At 46.6% G+C, this 19,224-nt stretch overlaps 1 protein-coding gene across 2 annotated transcripts; it reads right to left on the bottom strand.

The window, feature by feature from the left end:
- Nucleotides 1–613: 613 nt before the first annotated feature.
- On the bottom strand, nt 614–15,913 carry TIGIT (T cell immunoreceptor with Ig and ITIM domains; the record flags this gene model as incomplete). Of its 2 annotated transcripts, none has more annotated exons than XM_082655546.1 (4): nt 614–844; nt 11,977–12,083; nt 14,456–14,785; nt 15,850–15,913. In XM_082655546.1, the coding sequence occupies 4 exons, from the start codon at nt 15,911–15,913 to the stop codon at nt 614–616; spliced, it is 732 nt and encodes a 243-aa protein (XP_082511672.1). The 2 variants fall into 2 exon arrangements, with proteins under 2 accessions (XP_082511672.1, XP_082511671.1); XM_082655545.1 differs by having other exon boundaries at nt 614–847.
- Nucleotides 15,914–19,224: the final 3,311 nt, after the last annotated feature.

Raw genomic sequence — 19,224 nt, forward strand, 5'->3', positions numbered from 1 at the left:
AAGGGCTGGGACCCGAGTCAACGGTTTAGTCATCCTCCAATCTCCGCATACAAGCTGGTAGCATGCCTTAGTCCTAAAACGCCTTGGGTGTGTGAACGTTGACGCAGACGACAGTGGCAAATGAGACGAGGTGCCTCTGCAGTCACCCCATCCCCGAAATCCACCACAGAATCCTGTAGCCCTGAACCCTGCCCAATGCTTTTAGGGGGAATGCAGATCGCAGCCACAGGATCTGTTCCAACTGTCAGATTCGAAACCAGGTCAAGTGTTTGTTTGGTTTTCTAACTTTGCATTGGTAATCAAGATACAGGCTCCTCCCCGGGATCTGCCAAGATGGAACAGAAGGGAAGGGTACAGGGAATGCAGACACGGAGGAGGATGACATACATTCACTCAACCGAACACACCCGCACACACGCGTGTGCAGACGTCCACATGCACACACACACGCGCGCGCGCACACACACACACACACACACACACACACACACACACACACACACACACACACACACACACACACACACACACACACCCGTGACGGGCAGACGCCAATACGTCCATCTGTGATAGCACAGGCAGGACTGTGTCTCCCAGAGGATGCCCCCGGGAGCTAGCCCTCCTCGGCGGGGAAGCTGAAGCTCGCGAGGCTTCTGTAACTCAAGACGTTGAAGTAGTCGTGCGGCTCGGGCTCTGCGCGGTCCTCTCCCGGCTGCTCCCTGCAGAGGCCGGCGTCCGCACGCACACAGCTGCCCGGGGAGGACGGGACGCCGGGCCTCCACTCCTCCTGTTCAGACAGCCTCCTCCCGAGGCCACCTTCCGCAGAACGGATTCTGAGAGATTTCTTCCAAAAACAAAAAAACTACAAAGTGAGTATGTGGGGATGTCATTTAAAAGTTACTCCCCAAATGATCCATAGTTATAATGATCTCTTCCTTTCTTACACACACACACACACACACACACACACACACACACACACACACACAAGTTGTGTTCTTATCCACAGCAGTTCCTTAACCCTTAATTTCTCAGCCTCTTCACCGTAGACTTCAGCACTAACCGCGCCCCGGAAAGGCTCCGGGCTACACGCGCACGGCGGCCCACGCGCTCCTGCCTGTTTGCTGAGCCTGGGCAGGCGGCTTCCAGTCCCAGCTCTCTCTTACTCCTTCTCGCTGCCTCTGACGCCGCTGACCGCTTCGTCTTTGAGATGTTCTCCTTCCCTGGGCCCCGTGCCATCACTCTCTCCGCTTCTCCTCCTCCGCGGCCAGGCCTGCTCTTCTTGCCGCCGACACTTCAGCTCCCCAAGTAAAGAAGTTCCTCGGGGTTTCGGTCTCTGCTTTCTCGCGCCCGGTACTCTCTCTTCCTCTGTGCAGCACACTCGACACTTCATCCTTATGTACATCTGCAACCACCCTCTGTCCTCTAGGGATCCCCAGATCCCTTTCCAAACCAGCCCAGGCTTCCCCCCTGAGCTCCAGACCCACCCTGTGACTCCACCCACAGCAAGCCCATACGCCACATGTAGTTTCGCTTTACGCCCCACAGCAGACTGTGTGTGATGCCCCCCCCAAAATGCCTTTTGCGATATGGCCACACTCACTTTTCCAGCTTCATTTGCTGCAGTGCTTCCCCAACCAACAGCCCAACTCCCGGTATAGGGCCTGGATGCCAGAGAGGCACCGTTGATTGAGAAAATACTATGAGCACCAAGCGGGCTAGCTTCTTTGTCATCTCAGCACAACCCTATCGACGTTTCTACTTGTGAGTGAGCCGATAGGTTCAGACAGGTGAAGTCCCAGTTCTGACTTGGGTTTGTGGGATTCCAGACGATGCTCTTCTTAGCCAAGCTGCCTCTCATCTTGCAGTGTCTCGAATGCCATGCACTGTTTCCTGCCTCTCCTCCCACTGTCCATTCACCACAGTTCCCTGCAAAGCTGTCTGCTCACTCCTCCAGACCCGGTTCTACAGCACGTTGTCCAAGAAGACGCCTCTGATCTTCCGGGAGAGCAACATCCTTCCTGTGTGTTCCACTACGGTCCCGGGGGGTTCTCTGTTGTAACATTCATTGCTGCCTGGAATTTGTTTACCCTTCTGTCTCTTCAGGCCCCAAACTGTGAGCTCCCCTGAGGGGAGGATCTGTGCTGTATTCCTCTTGGTAACCTCGGAGTTCATAACAGATGCTCAGTATAGGTCTTAGGACTGAAAGGCACACAAACACACACAAACTCACTCTCTCTCTCTCTCTTTCCTTGCTCGCTTCCCCCCACCTGGCCCCAAATCTAAATAAACGGGATCTTCCAAATCAAAATATGGACTCATGGTCAGACAAGTACATTTACACTTATGAGACAAGACGATAGACCGTGAAACCTGTCTGGGAAAATCAAGGATGTGAAATCAGCCATCACGTCCATATGACAGCATCATAGGTGAGGGTTGTGCTTCACAGGCAAGAAAATCAGAGCAGCAGGCACAGGCGGGATGGCAGGAGAAACGCCTGATGGCGTGCAATGCAAAGGTGACATCCTCTCGGCCTCCGTGGATACTGCTCTAAAGCCGGTCACCTAGCCCCACTGGAGGTCCAAATGACAGACTCACAAAGAGCCACCACACACAGGCTTGGAAAATAACAACAAACACAAACCAAATTGCATTCTGCCCACCCCACTGCTTCCAGGACAGGAAACAGCACCATCCTCATTGGCTAGTGTCAAGCTCTGCAGGACATAAGTAGACGCAGAGAGGCTGAGCGGGAGGGTGGGCAGCATGGATGGGCGCCTTGAACACGTATCGGAAGGTACAGGTGTGGCCTCACTGCGGGCCCTGAGGAGCTGGGGCCCACGGACTGTTTCATTCATTGCTTTTCAGTAGAAGTGGCTGCGCCTCACTGTAGGTGTGAAGGAAAGGGTTGTTATCGTAGGTCAAGCTGATTCTTGGCTTCAAGGAAGTCCTACATCCCTTGATGCAACCCTATCCATTTAAAAAATACAGATACCCGATTCTTTCTCAGAGAGCTGACTGTGGCTTTTTGTGTTGGTGTGTTCTCGTTCCCATTCTTAGACTGCCTACCCTTGCCTTTGAATCTTAGGACTATTTTGTCTTCCAAAAATCCTCTGGGAAATGTAAATATGCCTGAGCCGGGTCTCTCAGCTGTTCTGTTTTCATTCCATCCTGCATAGGGAACCCTGTCATTGTAATCAGTGTAAAAAACAAGTCTGGAATTAAGGCATTGATGTTGTTCTAAAAGACCAAACGAAGCTATGACGATAGCAACTGTGGAGATTTGCAGGACAAATGTCTCCCTCTTGGAGAACGTGAGAACAGACAGTTGGCAGTCACTGTCCTGCAGCTGGACACACCCATCTCTCCTTGCCCTCACAGAAGGTCCCCTGGGTGCACTTTTCCCAATAGTAGCTTAGCAAATGACATTCATTCATTTAGTCAAATCAATCTATGCAATATAACTAATTTATTGAGCACCAGGTATCATGAGGTGCTACAGTAAATAAATTTTATAATAATTATAAGAACTTAAGAAATAATGGTTATTCATACATGCCAGGAAAAATGCCAGGGGCCTTATGTGAATTATATGACTCGAGTTTTTCTACAACCCTAACAGGGCAATACCATAATTGTTCCCATTTTACAGATGAAGAAGGTGAGGGTCAGCAAAGTTAGGTGGCCCAGCTACTCAAGTGGTAGAGCCAGGATCCAAGCCCTAGGTCTGTCTGATTCCAAACGCCAAACTCCTAAATAATTCAACCTACTGGCTCTCAGGGTCTGTAGGGAATACTGTTGGTGCTCTGCTCAGATCGCCTCACCACCTGACCAGTGCCTCCCTTCCCCAGACACTGGGAATCTAGGCTATGAGTGGCTCACAGCTGCCCCTTCTCTGGAGAATTGCTCTTGGACCTTTCCTGGTGAGCAGCCAACAGTCAACAACTGGCTGAGGTGGGTTTTCAAAAGGCTGGCCCCCTCCTCAAGGTGTGACCAAATCTGCTTCAACCACATCTCCCCCCGAAACCACATCCCTTAGCCCTACCTTGCTTCCTTCACCACTCTTCATCTGAGAGCCCAGCCCAATAAGTCACTCTCACCGGAATTCCCATGCCAGGCTCCATGTCTGGGAACAAATCTAAAGAAGGCAGATTCTAGGATGGGATTGTGGAGGGGAATCCCTCACCAGCTGGATGGGAATACAGACCCCACCACTGGTGGTGAAGAGACACACCATGTGTGTGGGAAGAGACACAAAGAGACACAAAGGGAAGGGGGTTATGAACTGGTGCAACAGCTCTGACATTTGAGAAGTATAGAGCAGACAGTCCTGGTTAGGACTGTGGGATTGGGTGGCTTTTACTAAATTCTGCTGTTGGACTGAGACGAGAACATGACAGATCTACCAGCAACTGAAAGCAAAGTGTGAGAATCAAAGCTCCTCTTCCTTGGCAACATTTAAAGAAACGCTCACCTCCAACACTGAAGAGCAGGCAGAGAACCTACCTATAAGGGCGACAGAACTTCAAAGATGGCTGAATTCTAAGCCTGGGCAAGACTCCACCAAAATCAGGGTCTGGGCGGGAATGGAGGCATTTCTGTGCATTGGGAGGAGGATCTCTTGGTAGACGCACTTGGGAGCCTTGAACCACCAGCTTCTCTTGCATCATCTGGAGCTGCAGAGGTGACCCCCTTCCCCGGGATGGAAGATGGGTCCTGTCAGGACCTGCCTCCCCTCCCCTATTGGCCATTGGCCCATAATTAGCAAAAATCTCAACCTACACTAACTGAGGGAATCCTGGGTATGCTGAGGGAGGAGAGAGGTTGTAACAAAAGGAGCTAACACATACTGGTGGAACTGGGAGAGTATGTTTGGGAGTGAATCCTGAGGGGAGTGGATCAGGGCTGGGTGAGTAGAACTTAAGACTGGATGAGGGACACATCATTTGTCAATATTAGGACACATCCCATGGCTCAAGATCTAACACCCTCACAAGGCCCCGGGACAGCTGTCAACAGAGATGCCAACGGTGCTTTGGAAAACTAGGGAAGAAAGAAACAAAATGCTCAGAGAATTGGAGATGTTATCATAGACCCATGTGAAATAGTAAGAAGCATATATTTGTCTCTACCCCCAGTTCCTGCTAATATTTGGTCTCTATTAACCCCAGTTCCTGACACAGAGCTCCCTAAACTCCTAAAATATCCTGACTGATAGGAATGTCATACACAGGGCTCTTAAATCCCTTGGAATATCCTGGGTGACAGGGGTGTCTTTTGTTCCAATGAGGCGACTTTTGCTGGGCTCCAGAATGGAGGCTGGTTACCAGAACGACCAAGCCATGATGAGAAGCTTGGAACCGCCAGCCCTACTCCCTATCCTCCAGAGAGTGGAGGGGGCTGGAAAACGAGTTAATAACCAATCATGCCTGAGCGATGAAGTCTCCATAAAAATCCCAGAAGTATGAGATTTGGAGTTGATGAATATATCTACATGCTGGGAGGGCGGCACACCCAGCACCTGGGGGAGAGAAGCACCTGTGCTCAGGACCCTTCGAGACCTCACCCTATGTATTTCCTTCATGTGGGTATTCATCTGTATCCTTTATCAAATTCTTTATTATACAATAAGCAGGTACATGTAAGTAAGTGTTCCCCTGAGTTCTGTGAGTTGTCTTAGCAAATTATCGAATCCGAGGAGAGGGTTATAGGAACCTCAATATACAGCCCGTCAGTCAAAGGTACAGGTGACAACCTGGGACTTGCAATTGGCATCTGAAGGAGGGCAGTCTTGGAGGACTGAGCCCCTAACCTGATGTTAACTCCAAGCAGATAGTGTCAGAACTGGACTGACTGTAGGACACTCAGGGGGTGTAGGAGAATTGGTCAGTGTGGCAGTAAACCCACACATCTGGTGTCAGAAGTGTTCTGTGCAGTGCTAAGAGTAGAGAAGAGGAAAAGACAGACAAACAGAGTTTTTTCCAATACAGTCTACTAAATCAGGGATTGGGAAACTAAGGCCCATGGGTCAAATCTGGGGTACCACAGACTTTTGTACTGCTCACGAGCTAAAAGTGGATTTTATATTTTTAAGTGATTGAAAAAAAATTCAAGAGAACAGTATTTTATTAAACATGAAAATTATATGAAATTCAAATTTCAGTGTTTATAAATAAAGACTTATTGAAACACAGCCGCACTCGCTCATTTACATATTGTCTGTGATGCTTTCACAGTGCAATGGCAGAGCTGAATTTTTGCAACAGAGACCGTAAGGCCCACAAAAGCTAAAAGATCCTGGCCCTTTACAAAGAAACTTCGCCAATTCCTGTACTAAGTAATTTTTTAAATCCAACAGCTGATTATGTTTCTTGGGAAGATCCAGAAGACACCCTTTTGCTGAGGTGGAAAGGAATGTGCCAGTTAGGGGAGCACCAGTGTCATTGAGGGGCTCAGAGATGTCTCTCCTCTATAGGCTGGAGCTCAAGTAGGCAATGCTTTTATAGAACTGGATCCCTGGTAGAAAGAGGGATGAGGAGATGCCAAAATAATATAGGGACAGATGGCAGCACTTAAGAAACAAGGTGGATGTAACTACTGCAATGGCAGCCAAGGAAGCCTGGCCCACAGGGATAGTAAGATGGCTAATAAAGCCCAGTGTGTTCCTAGGAGAAATATAGATGGACAGCCAACAAGGGTATTGCTTAAATGTATAATCAAAAGATCAAGGATACATGAGAGTAGACGGAAGCATGGAAAGTCAAGATTTCTTGCCCATTTCCAGGTCTATAATAGTACTGGCTTGGATACTGTCTGTTCACCCCTCAATGTCACTCTCCAACCTTCTGCACCCTCTTCTGTGCCCAGAGAAGACTGAACTATGCGTACTGAATCAGTGAGTTCCCTTGTCCTCTGGCTTGAGTTTGGGTTCAGCCAATGCAAAGCAACAATAGGAGAATGGAGGGAAAGAGTGCGAGGTGAGGGTATATATTCTCCTGGCATTCTCTCTGCAGGGTGGACTTGGACTGGCTGTGGCCTTCAATCAAAGATTACAGTATTTCTCAAAGTGGTCCCTCCACACAACTGTCTCTTTTCAGGTCCTATTCATCATCCTCCCTCCCAGGTTCCAGTAATCATCTTCTCTCCTTTCCCCTAAAGAACTAGGGTTGGTAACAACACACTCCTACACTCCCGCTTATGGTTTCCTTATATGCTTCCCAGTCCTTTGTAAATCTCCTTATTAAACTATCCTCAAACTACTCATGCTGAGAATACTATGTGTTCCCTGATGGACCTTGAATAATACAGGTATAAAATGCATTTGAGCAAAGAGAGAGAGAAGACTGGAAACTATAGCCAAAGCACATGAAAAAACAGAGAGGAACTAGTTTAGACAGGAAGCAATGGACATGTCAAAGAGGGGGCTGATGAATAAAACATTTTAGAAGGGAGCCACAGAACTTAATAGCTACTGGACTCTCTCTTTTCACCTTTTCCCCTTTCCCTTATACAAAGATGACCAAAGTTGGTCTGGGATACTGGCCTGGAAATGAACCAGTCTTAATCCTTAACAGGAAAATGTGTTCTGCTGCTTCTAAAGAGCTTTCCATATGTCCATGCCAGAGCTGCAGAGCTCTGGTGACAGCAGAGGACATTTGTTCACCAACCACCATAACAGCTCCCTGCCCAGCTCAGAGATCAATCATCATTCTCTTCACCTCTCCCCTCTAGTCAATCACTTCTCTTTCCTTCATCTTCCCCTAGAGGTTTCATTTACTAAACCTGTCTACTGTGATAGCCAAGACATAAATGAAAATACTATAAGTCATTGACTTCCTCGATAGCACTAGCCACATCTCAGCCACTGCTGGATCCCCAGTACTCTGTTCCATGATGTCTGTTGAATGACAAGGAATAAATGGCCACATCTCTGTGAACCAGGTAGGTCAGCAATCTCAGTGTTTGTTTCATAAACCTGGAAGTGAGGGTTTGAACCATAAGACAATAGATTTTTGTAGGCAAGTTGGTGGACCAGGCAGTCATCTTCTGGTATTAGATTTTATGTAACTTTCACCTATCACATGAGCTTTCCTACCATTTGGAGAATCTCTTTCACTTCCTCTAGACCAAATTAACAAGGTCCAACAGGTGCCTGGAGCACTGTTAGACCAGTGACTGGGGGAGACCTGGCCAATTTGTAACTCAGAGGGGAACAAGACTTTAGTTTTGCTACCAAAATACCTTTTCCCATCCTCACTCCAATCTGTTCTCAGTAAAATAAGGTTAGAGTGAGTGTTCCTGGGCTCTCTTCATTTGTAGATCTGACTGAAGACAGAACATATGTCAAATGGAACGTGTTATTTTTACATCAGTACCCTAGTTATTGATGGTAGGTTACAGAAAGCAAACTGAGTTTATCTACACAGAAAACTAAGAGAATTTAAGATGTAAGATATTAGACTAAGTGTTCAAGATGAGTTACTGGTAATAGACATGAGTGTGCACAGAAGTGTAACTCCGTAAGCAGAATTAACACTAGGAAAATATATACAATTTTTTTATCCTAGGCAGGGATATAGAATTAAGGCTGTTTAAAACGCAAAATACCATGAGGTCTAAGTGGAGGAACATTACAATAGCACTTTCTTATTAAGCAATTCTAGTTTGTGTAATTCATCTCAACTCTGAGGCCTGGAGAGGGAAGTAGCTCTTGGTCTTCAGAGGAGTGACAAGAGTAAAATAGTAAAATAGATGTTAAGTAAGAAAAAGAGAAAGTCAAAGGATGGTCCATTTCTTAGAGAGGGAGAAAAGGAAAAAGACGACAAGAGCTCACAATAAGCAAGCAAGATGGAACCAGAGCCTAAGAACACACATCTGTCCACATCCCTCCCTCTCTGGGACTGGCAGTGACCTGGCCACATTCAGGCTAAATGGCTGTTCAGGAATCAGGTACAGAGGGGCTAGAACTTGAGTTGGGGGTCTTGACCCAATATAGCCAAAGGTACAGAGTGGGTGGACTGGGTAAATATGTTCTGCTTGTAAAAGTCAGCCTTTGAGTGCAGATATGAAATACAACATAAGAAATAGGAGTTCTGCTTCTGGTAGAACAATGATTGCCTATGTTGCTTTGAACCAACCTTTCCAGGGAGAATAGCTAGAAAAACTGAACAAAATATTATAAACATCTATCTGTATTAATCAGAAATCTATCCAATCAGTGAGAAATTTGTGGTCTGGGGAGCAAGATCCAGGAGTAGGAAGCCCAGAGAGATGAGATGAGCATTGTGGGGTTGGGAAGGGTATGGATTTTCTCCTAGAGAAATTGCCTGAAAGTCATGGCTGAGAGGCAAATTAGCTACATAGAATTTCTAGCTGGAGGGACAAAATTTAGAGTTCAGAGGCCACCGAGGAAGGAAGACTCTGGCAAACACTACAGGCTTTGAGCTGGGACCCCAAAGGACTGCACTCTACAAGTAAGGACGTAGCAGAAATTAAATCCAGCTTTAAATCCTCTCACTACTGATTTAATTAAGGTGATGGGAATGCTACTGCCTGAAGATTAGTTACCTGATGGAAGCAGAAAGGAATCTTCTTTAGAGGAAGATATTATCTACAGCCTCAAATTATGGTCACAGGTTTTCATGTAGAAATACAGCATTCAATGAAAAGTAAATAGTCAGAAAGGTAAGATAGGTCCAAAAAACAAGCAAAAAGAGAGAATATTAAAAGACCCATAGAGAACCCAATTAATAGGAGTATCAGGCACAGATTTCAGAATAACTATGATTAACATTTTCAAAGAATTAAAAACAAGATTAGGAATTTTGGCAGACTTTAAACTATCCAAACAAAGAACAAAATAGAAATCCTGGATCTGAAAAATATGATAATGGAAATTAAGAACTTAAGGGATGAGTTTAACAGAAGAGTAGGTCCATCAAAGAAGAGACTTAGTAAACTGGAAGGCATGTCCAAAGAAAACATTTGATGAGACAAGTAGATGGAAAATACAGAAAAGAGGGTAAGAGATGTTGGAAAAAGTGAAAATGTTGAAAATACCACATGATTAGAATTCCATAAGGAGAGGAAAACAAGGACAACGAAGTAATACATGAAGAAATAATAGCCAAGAATGATATAAAACTGACAAAAGATATCAAGCTACAAATTCAAAAAGCACTCCAAACCCCAAAGAGAATAAATACAAAGATGACTATATCCAATTATATCACCATATAATTGCTGAAAACCAAAGAGAAAGAAAATTTCTAAAGAACCAGAAAAAAAAAAAAACATTATCTTCCAAGGAGCAAAAATAAGATTCTTATGTAATTTCTGAACAGAAATATGAGCATCCAGAGACAATGGGGCAATACTTTCCACATGTTGAAAGAAAACAGCTGCCAACATAGAATTCTATACCCAGCAAAACAAATATATCACTTTTAAATTAAGGAAAAATTAAGATATTTTCAGATGAACAAAAAGCAAGATAATTCATCACTAGCATGCCTGCCCACAAGGAAATGCTAAGGATATCCTTTGAGCAGAAGGAAAACTATCCTAGTTATAAGATAGAACATGCAGGAAGAAGTGAAGAGCAACAGAAAGGGTAAATCTAAATGAATATTGGCTCATAAGACAATAAATCATTTCCTTGGAGTTTAAAATAGAGAACTAAAATCCATGACAATAATAGCAGTAAGTTGGGGAAGTAGGTAAAGAGTTAATGTGTTCTAAGGTTCTTGCAAAATCCAAGAAATGATGAAAGTACTAATACATATTAGACTTTAATAAATCAGGGATCTATTTTGTAATCTCTAGTGTAACCACTAAAAGAAAAGAAAAATGCATAACTACTAAATAGATCTTTTTAATAATAAAAAGTACTTAATTCAAAAGGCAGCAAGATAGACTGGGGAAAAAAACAGGCAAAACAAATATGAAGAAAATAAAGTGGTAACTGTAAACCCACAGGTATCAGGAATAACAGCACCAGGTACCAGTCCAAAGAGAGCAAAGCAAGGCTGCAGAGTTGAGTTGTTAACGGAGGGGAACCAGAGTTGGAGGGAAAGTGAGTCAGGCACTAGGGAAGAGGATCTGAAACAAGGTGGAAAACAGTGCTGGGAATCACAGGCCTGTGTTCCCCGAAGTGTTTGTTTAGTAACTTAAGGCAACCTGGGATGGCTTAAAAGACCCAACAGGGCAGACAAAACAGGAGTGGGAATTCTTGCCTCTTCTAATCACTAACTACCAGTTACGACACAAGGATGTGGATATATTTCTTCATTGTTTACAAAGCTTTCACGTGCAATATGCCACCTGTTCATCACAACCCTGTGATACAGAGCGAGCAGAATCATAATCCCCACTTTATATATGAAGAAACAGAGACTTGGAAGATGAAACAGCATCCCTATCATCACACACTCAGTGCTGAGATTAGAAACTTCCAGTTCCCCATCCAATACTCTTTCAGCCACGTGACCCCTTAAGCAAGAGTAACAGAGGATTTACAACCTACTCATCTTGCCATGTACCTTTTACCCCTAAATTTTTGGAGTGTTGATTTCTCATTCTGCGGAAGTGCTAGATAGCCCAGCACTACTGAAGAGTTGTTAAAATTAAAGGAGCTAATGTTCAAAAACTGCTGGCACAGAGTAGATGCCCAAGACGCATCAAAATCACAGTGGCTAAATCAAACTCTCAGAGGAGTGGCTTAAGGGACAAGCAGGAGCCAGGAATTGTAGGCCACAGCAAGATGGGGAGGATACGGATCCAACCTTTCAGGAGCTCCCAGACAAGGGAAGGGACAGCAAAAGAGCATAAACAATGCCACTGAAAGGCAGAGCAAGGACTGTGAAGAAGGCACAATGAACAGTGGGAGAGATCACTTCTAGACAGGCGACAGGAAAGGACCAGGATGGCAGAGACGGGATGCCCAGGACTGAGATATGCAGCCAGAGTCATTACCTTTCTGGCCAGTGTGAGCACCACAATGACTGCTGTGCCGATGACTGCCAGCACTGTGGCCATGGCTCCAAGCAGTGGGATCTGGAACCCAGCGCTGTGCTCAGCCACTAGAAGAGGACAAAACAAAGGTGAGTGGGCAGAGGCCGGAAGCAAAGGGCAACCATTACAAGGGAAGCCTCAGCGTCAGGGCACGGGCACGGGAATTGGCCAGGCCTTTCTCTAACCACAGGACTGGCGTCTTCAAGTCCATCTCTTTGGACAGCAGAGCATCTGCCAGGCCCGTCATGAAATCAATGCCTGATCTCTCAAGGGGTGTACCCCACACACTTGACACCAGCGCAGACCATTTTAACAATCCTTTCTCTTTTTGACAAAATCAATTTCAGTCATAATCTTGAAGGGAAACAAATAACAACCAGAAAAAAACCGGAAGGTGATTATTTTCTTTATTAAACTTCATATTTATAATCATACTAGTATAAAAAAGGTTTAATTAAAAATTAAAAGAACAGGGACTTCCCTGGTGGTCCAGTGGGTAAGACTCTGCGCTCCTAATGCAGAGGTCCCGGGTTTGACCCCTGGTCGGGAAACTAGATCCCACATGCATGCCACAACTAAGAGTCTGCATGCTGCAACTAAGAAGCCCACGTGCCGCAACTAAGACCAAGCACAGCCAAAATAAATAAATAAATACATATGAAAAAAAAAATTGAAAGAACGTTAAAGTACAAAGAAGTAAAAAAGCATATAACCTTTCACCTTAAGCCTATAACACTTACTCCAACTCGGCTGTGAGACCCTGGAGGGAGTAAGGTTCCGGAGCTTTATCCTTTGCTGTTTTGCCAGCACCTGGCACCTAACAGGTGCTTAATAAATACTCATGACATGAATTAAAGCATGAATAAGTGAAGTTCTATGAAGAAGTAAAATGTAAATGCAAGGAGGAAAAGCTAAGAAGAGAGTTTTGAAAAGATGAGTGATGCTTGACCCAAGGAGAGTGTGAGGGAAACAGGACTATTGTCAGGATGTGTGCTGGACTATAAGTGGAAGGGTTTCCAGGCTGCCTCATCCCATCCCCACCTCCTTCCCAGGAACTTGGGCAGAACCCGGGTGTCCAGGGCATTCTTGAAAGGAGAAGGGTGTAGCAGAGGCCGGGCCGCTCTTCCTCCTAACAAAGGGCTTAGATTGCCAGGAGGATGGCTAAAGCATGTAATCACTTAGGGCAAGGGCGGCACCCCCAGTACCCACGAGGTACCAGTAGCTGGGGGGGAGCCCAAATTCCCCCGAATGTATTCTTCCTGCTCTGAGGACTCAGTCTCCTGCCTTGGCCACAGGTAGGGAAAGAGGACTGATGGAGACCGAAGTTGGAGAGGGTCAGAGGGGCTGCAGAGGGCTCTCCACAGAACCAGAAAAGGATGGGGGCTCTTCCCCACGTGCTGCATTGGCCTATGCCAGGGGCCCTCAAGAAGTAGCACTCGAGAAGAAACTTTAAAATAACCTTTCATCTTCGCAGTTTACACATATTTTGCTAACTCAAACAATCTCCAACACCACTGATGTCAGCAAATGGCAGTTCCAAGAGTGTAGTTGAGTGGAACCAGAACACCTGTGTTGAAATTGGCTGTACCGCTCTGAGCAACAGACAGCCAACCCTCAGCCTCCACCTCCACCCAACAGTCAGATGGGGATCGGGGGATCGTTTCATACTTATGTTCATGCTTACTTACATACTTAATTCATGCTTGTCATGTTCCAGGGACTGTTCTAAGGGCATTTTTTTTTTTAGTAAGTAATTCAATCCTACGTTAGCTCCTCAGGAGGTCTTACATCTTCTCCTCATTTCACAGACGGGAAAAACAAGGCACAGAGAAGACCAATAATCTTGTCTGAGGTCAACAGCAACGCCAGGATTTGGACCCAGGCTGCCTGAGCCCATCAGGACTCTGCTATCCTGTCCCTCAGCCATGATAACAACCCTTTCCCACCCTCCAGAGAACTGGTTTAAGTGTCCAGGTGGATAATGAAAGTGAAAGCATTTTGGAAACTATGAAGTACCACAGAAATGTAAATTATTGTACATTTACACTTAGCACTGAGCTCTAATCCTTTATAAACCTAGTGGCTAATTCTAATCTGCACGATCGATGCTAAACTAATTAATGAGATCCTTTCTCACAAGACCTGAACCACTGGTCTTCCGAACAAATATACGTAAGAGGTGCTTTCACCCGAACAGTGGTTCTCAACCCTGGCTGCCCATTCAAAGCATCGGGCTACTTTTAGAACCTAGCACAACCTGCTCCGCCCCTCTGACTGAACTGGTCCGGGATGCGGTACCAGCATCAGTACCATTCAAAAGCTCCCAGGTGATCTGAACGTGAACCAGGGTTGGAAGGCCCCACTCTGCAGTATCGGGCAGGAATGCGTTTTCTACCCTAGAGGATGACGGTCACCAGCCACCCTGCTCCAGAGAGCATACCTGAGCTTTGTAGGACTTCCAGAAAGACTGTCCCTTTGTAAATGCCATCAGGGTAGGTGTGATAGATGCAGATGTACTCTCCTGTGTCGTTCCTGGTCAGGGACTGGAGGGTGAGGCCCAGGTTGGGGCCTGGGACCATTCGCTCCGTGAAGGCTGGGTCGATGTACCACCCCAGGCTGGCATGATGAATGGCCAGAACGTGGTCCTGCTGTTTCCAGTTGACCTGGGTCACTTTGGCAGTAGTGGAGGAGAGGTGACATTGTAAGGTGACAGAGCCACCTTCCTCTGCAGAAATGTTCCCCGTTGTTACTATTCTGCCTGTCACAGCTCCTAGGGAAGGGCAAAAAAGCATGCACTTTTAGCAGCTGGCCTTGAACCTTCCCGTAGAAATTCCGAGGCGGCTTTAGGCCAGAATTGATTTTTGCAATGACAGTCTCTCCAGTCTGCCCTGTCATTCCCCCATACAGACTGTAATTACTACACAACATAGCACTTCACCCTCTTAGGATATTCTGTGGGAATATACCTTCCTGATGAACTCATTGACTATTTCCACACACTTATCTTGTCTCCCTACCTAGAATATAAGCCCTTGTCAGCCATCGCTTCTGCTTGATTGTATCTTCCAGCAGCCAGTTCTGTGCTGGACACATTATCCTTTGAAACAAAACCTGGCTCTTTTGGTTGACAACCATTTGGGGTGCCCGGAAAATTTTTCAGGAAAGTCACGACATCCAAAGGAAAGGAGGCTTGGAGAGCAACTCTGCTTCTCCAGGCAAAGCCACCATCCTCGACACTGACCTCCACCCCGGCTCCAGACGGTTCAGAAAGCAACAGGGAAACAAAATTATACTACGGTTTTTAAATATTTCTGCCCCCTTCAGAAATATTTGCTTATGTTATTTAATATAGAAGGAAATAGATTTAACATAAATTAAATCTCTAATAGTAGGATCTCTGGAATCTGTGACGAAGACATTTTTTAATCCACAGGAAACATGTTGGGTTGGCCAAAAAGTTCGTGTGGGTTTTTCCATTACGGAAATACAATGTTTTTCTAGAAGTTTCCGCAAGGACAGAAGAAAGGAGGATGGCGCAGGAGTGAACTTCTCTCAGCAAACTCATCACCCCTCCTCCTTAGTCCCTTTCTGTCCTCCTGCTTCCTTCCTTGGTTCAGCCATTCTGGCACCCCCCCCCCCATCCCCAAGTCCTTCAACTGCCGCCTAGTACAGAACTGTATCTCCTTCTCAGAGAGACAGCCGTTTCTCAACGAGGGGACACAGGGCTCTGAAAGCTGTGTTTCCTTCCCTCAGATGGATAAGACAATGGCTCCAGCCTCCCCCTTCCTCCGCCCGCTCTCCCTCCCCTTCCAGTCCCAGGCTAGACTTCAGTACCTGAGGCAGGGAGGCGAGCCTGCCTCAGCCCCTGGGCCCAGAGTAGTAGGAGACACCACTGCATGCTTCTGCCCAGGGGGCCGACAGGAAGGAGCTGCGGCCTCTTCTGCCAGCGAAACTGGCCGACTGCTGATGGCAGGGTGAAACTAAGCCTCTGAGGAAGAGAAGGTCTCGGAAAAACCAACTTCAGCAAAAACAACGTCGAAGGTAAAACTCACGACAAGTGCACAAACTGCACAGGGTGAGCCACAAGAAAGACCATGAAGGAAACACATTTAAAAATAAACAAAAATGTGGTTAGAGGTACACTGGTCTTTGGATTACTATTAGTCAACCTGTTGTTTTTAAGTTCTGTCTCAATGCACTTTTTGTTTAAATTAGCCTTTATCTAACGAGCTCAAGCACATCTGTGTAATGCCCAAGATTCTGGAGAACCTGTTCCTGACAGGGTTCACTGGGCTGCCCCGACTGTGCAATAGCAAGAGAAACTTAAGTTTGTGCACTTAAAGGTCAGGAACTGCACTTGAAGTCTAATGATCGAGGGAACACAAGACATTTATTCAGAAACAAGACATGAGTGGGACAAAAGTCTTGGTCAAACAGAGCAACTTTCCCCTGAATGAGGGAAAGAACTAAGATTCTGTCTCCTTGAATCTAATTTCTTCTGTCTTGTTTATTTGGACTGAGACACTGTCAAATTCGGGCTCAGTCTCTCTGACCCAGTAGAGTCAGAGGAGACGAGAAGAGTGAGTTTTCTCCCGTACTGTGACCCCGTGACAATCCGGGACGCAAAGAAGGGCGAGCCCCGGTTGCCTGACCCTGGATCGGGATTGGCTGACACTTTTCTGGACCTTCCAGCTCATCATCAAGTCCTACTGTTGACCCACCCTTCCTTCCTGCTTCTCACCTTCCCTCTCTCAGTTCATGCCTTTGAAAGTCCCTGAGTGCCTGAGAAGCACTGGACTCGAGACTAGGCTCTGGAGATATGAGGGTACATAATCACCACCCCTGCTGTCAAAGTCAAAGCTTGCTCTGGTGAAGCGACACCCTGGGGAGAGGAGGTGGAGGGCACACATTCACCTGCCTTGGGCATGGCCCGTGGTGTTATGTCCTGAAAGTCTGCTGCTCCAACGGGGGAACGTCTGAAGCCTGGTGCTCTGCCTCTCATTCCAGCCCAGCACCCTGAGCATTCCACACTTTCCCGGCTCCTGTCCTCCTCCTCTTCTGCAGGACGCTCCATCTCAAACCAGTTTCCTCCCCTCCCTGGGTACTACCTATTCCCAACTCTACGCTACGACCTATGTACACCCCTACACCCCACCCCCAGCCCCTTAGACAACTTATGCCTCACCAACTTCTTTCTGCCCACCCCAATTCGACCTGTCCTTCAAGGCTCACATCAAGACATGTCTCCTCTACCACCTCTCCAGAGTCACAGAGCCTGCAGCTGAAGAAGCTATGAGACCTAACACGTGTCCACCTAATGTGGCCGCAGAGGTTGAACCAGAGGTGTTTTCAAAACTGGTTGTCAAGGCAGAGGAGCGAGGGGTGGGAGAGCTGAGAGCAGCTCTGGGGAATAGAGCACAAAGGCGGACTCTGGCGTTCGGACTATAAAAAACTCAGAGACTGTGTTTCTATAGTGGGGGTTGGCAGAAGCCACAGAGGCAGGACCAGCTGGCCTTCTGTACCCATGGGTTCTGCATCTGTGGATTCAACCAACCACAGATTGAAAGTATTTTTTAAAAAAATTCCAGAAAGTTCCAAAAAGCAAAACTTGAACTTGCCATGCACTGGCAACTATTTACATAGCATTTACATTGTATTTATAACTATTCGCATAGCATTTACATGCTATTAGGTATTATAAGTAAACTAGAAATGATGTCAATTGTATGGGAGGATTTGCCTAGGTTATATGAAAATACTATGCCATTTTATGTAAGGGACTTGAACATCTACAGGGTTCTCAGTACCAATCCCCCACAGATACTGAAGGATGACTGTATAATTAGAAATCCAAAGAAACTTAGAGTGGGTTAAAGAATTGTTCTATTTGTTTCTAAGCAGTCAGTCCAAAGAAGAGCACGGTCAAGTCCATTTTGATCCGTGGTGCTCTCCAGAGACATGTGAAGGTGGTGACTAACACCCTATGGAAGGAAAAAGACCTGGGTCCAAATTCATCCTGGTTTGATGACCTCGGGAAATTACTCAACCTCCTTAAGCCTCGGTTTCCTCATCTGTAAATAAAAACAATAGTACCCACTCCTCACTCCCCTCATAGGGTCCTTGTGAGGATTCAGTGAACTAATGTCCGGTAATGTGTTTAGCACAGTGCCTGGAACACAGGAAGGGTTCAATACATCAATGATAGTATTGATAATAACATTAACTAAGGAAGTGAAAGGAAAATCAGAGGAGAATACCCCTGTCTGTGTAATGTATTTTGCCAGGAGTAAACCCCTGGTCTCTGGACTCCAAGGCCAGAGTTCTACAAACCTCTTCATTCTGGCTTAGGCATCTGATATCAAATATGAGAATAAAATATTACTGTGGAAAAGTAGGCACTGTACCAGCCAAACCCTGAGGACGGAGGAAGGTGAATGACAGAAGAGTCTCCCCAGGGAACCTCCCTAATCCCTCTGGGAGCCTCCTATTGGGACTCCTCCTGGAACGGTCGCTGGCAGCAGCCAGAGCAGAGCAGCACAACTGTGAGAAGCAGGTCTGGAGCAAGAGCTCCCCGGGCCACCCTGAGCCTTTGGGGCCCCCCTTGGCAGCCCCTGCAGCAAAGCGTGAACCCCTGTGGTTAGCTGGGTGCCAACTCACGTTTCCATTTAAAGTTCTAAAAGGACCCACCATATGTTTCTCCCCTGACTTCTGGGGCTGTGGGCTGCAGAGGGATGGTTAGCCTTGAGGCAGTGAGGTGGGCGTAGGTGTTGGGGAAGGGACTCTATTTGCACGTAGAATGGAAAACACTCACCAGGCCCCTCAAGTCCTTTCACAGCCCAGCCTTCCCCTCTCCCTGTAAGCCCCCCTTGAGCCCACAGCTGGCTCCCCAGCTCCAGTTGGAAGCCCGCGGCTCGGCGGAGCGGGTCACAAGCACTGGGCCCGGGGGTGGGGGTGTGTGTGGCTGAGGGTGAGGGTGGTCACACTTTCCACAAGGCCCATGACTCATATACGCGAAATGCAATCTAGTGTTCTCTCAGGGCACAGACCAATCTCTCAGCAGTGTCTTTGGACTTCAGAGTCTCCAGAGTCTTCCCTCTGGCTCATAAGGGGCGCAGGAGCCTAAGGGATATCACAACTGTCTTCTCCGCCCTCTTCCCAACTGCAACACCAACAGCTGCATGGGCGGTGACCTTCCCCGCCAAGCGCTCC

The sequence above is a fragment of the Grampus griseus genome (assembly GCF_964374135.1).
Source record: "Grampus griseus genome assembly, chromosome: 5".
Classification (NCBI taxonomy): domain Eukaryota; kingdom Metazoa; phylum Chordata; class Mammalia; order Artiodactyla; family Delphinidae; genus Grampus; species Grampus griseus.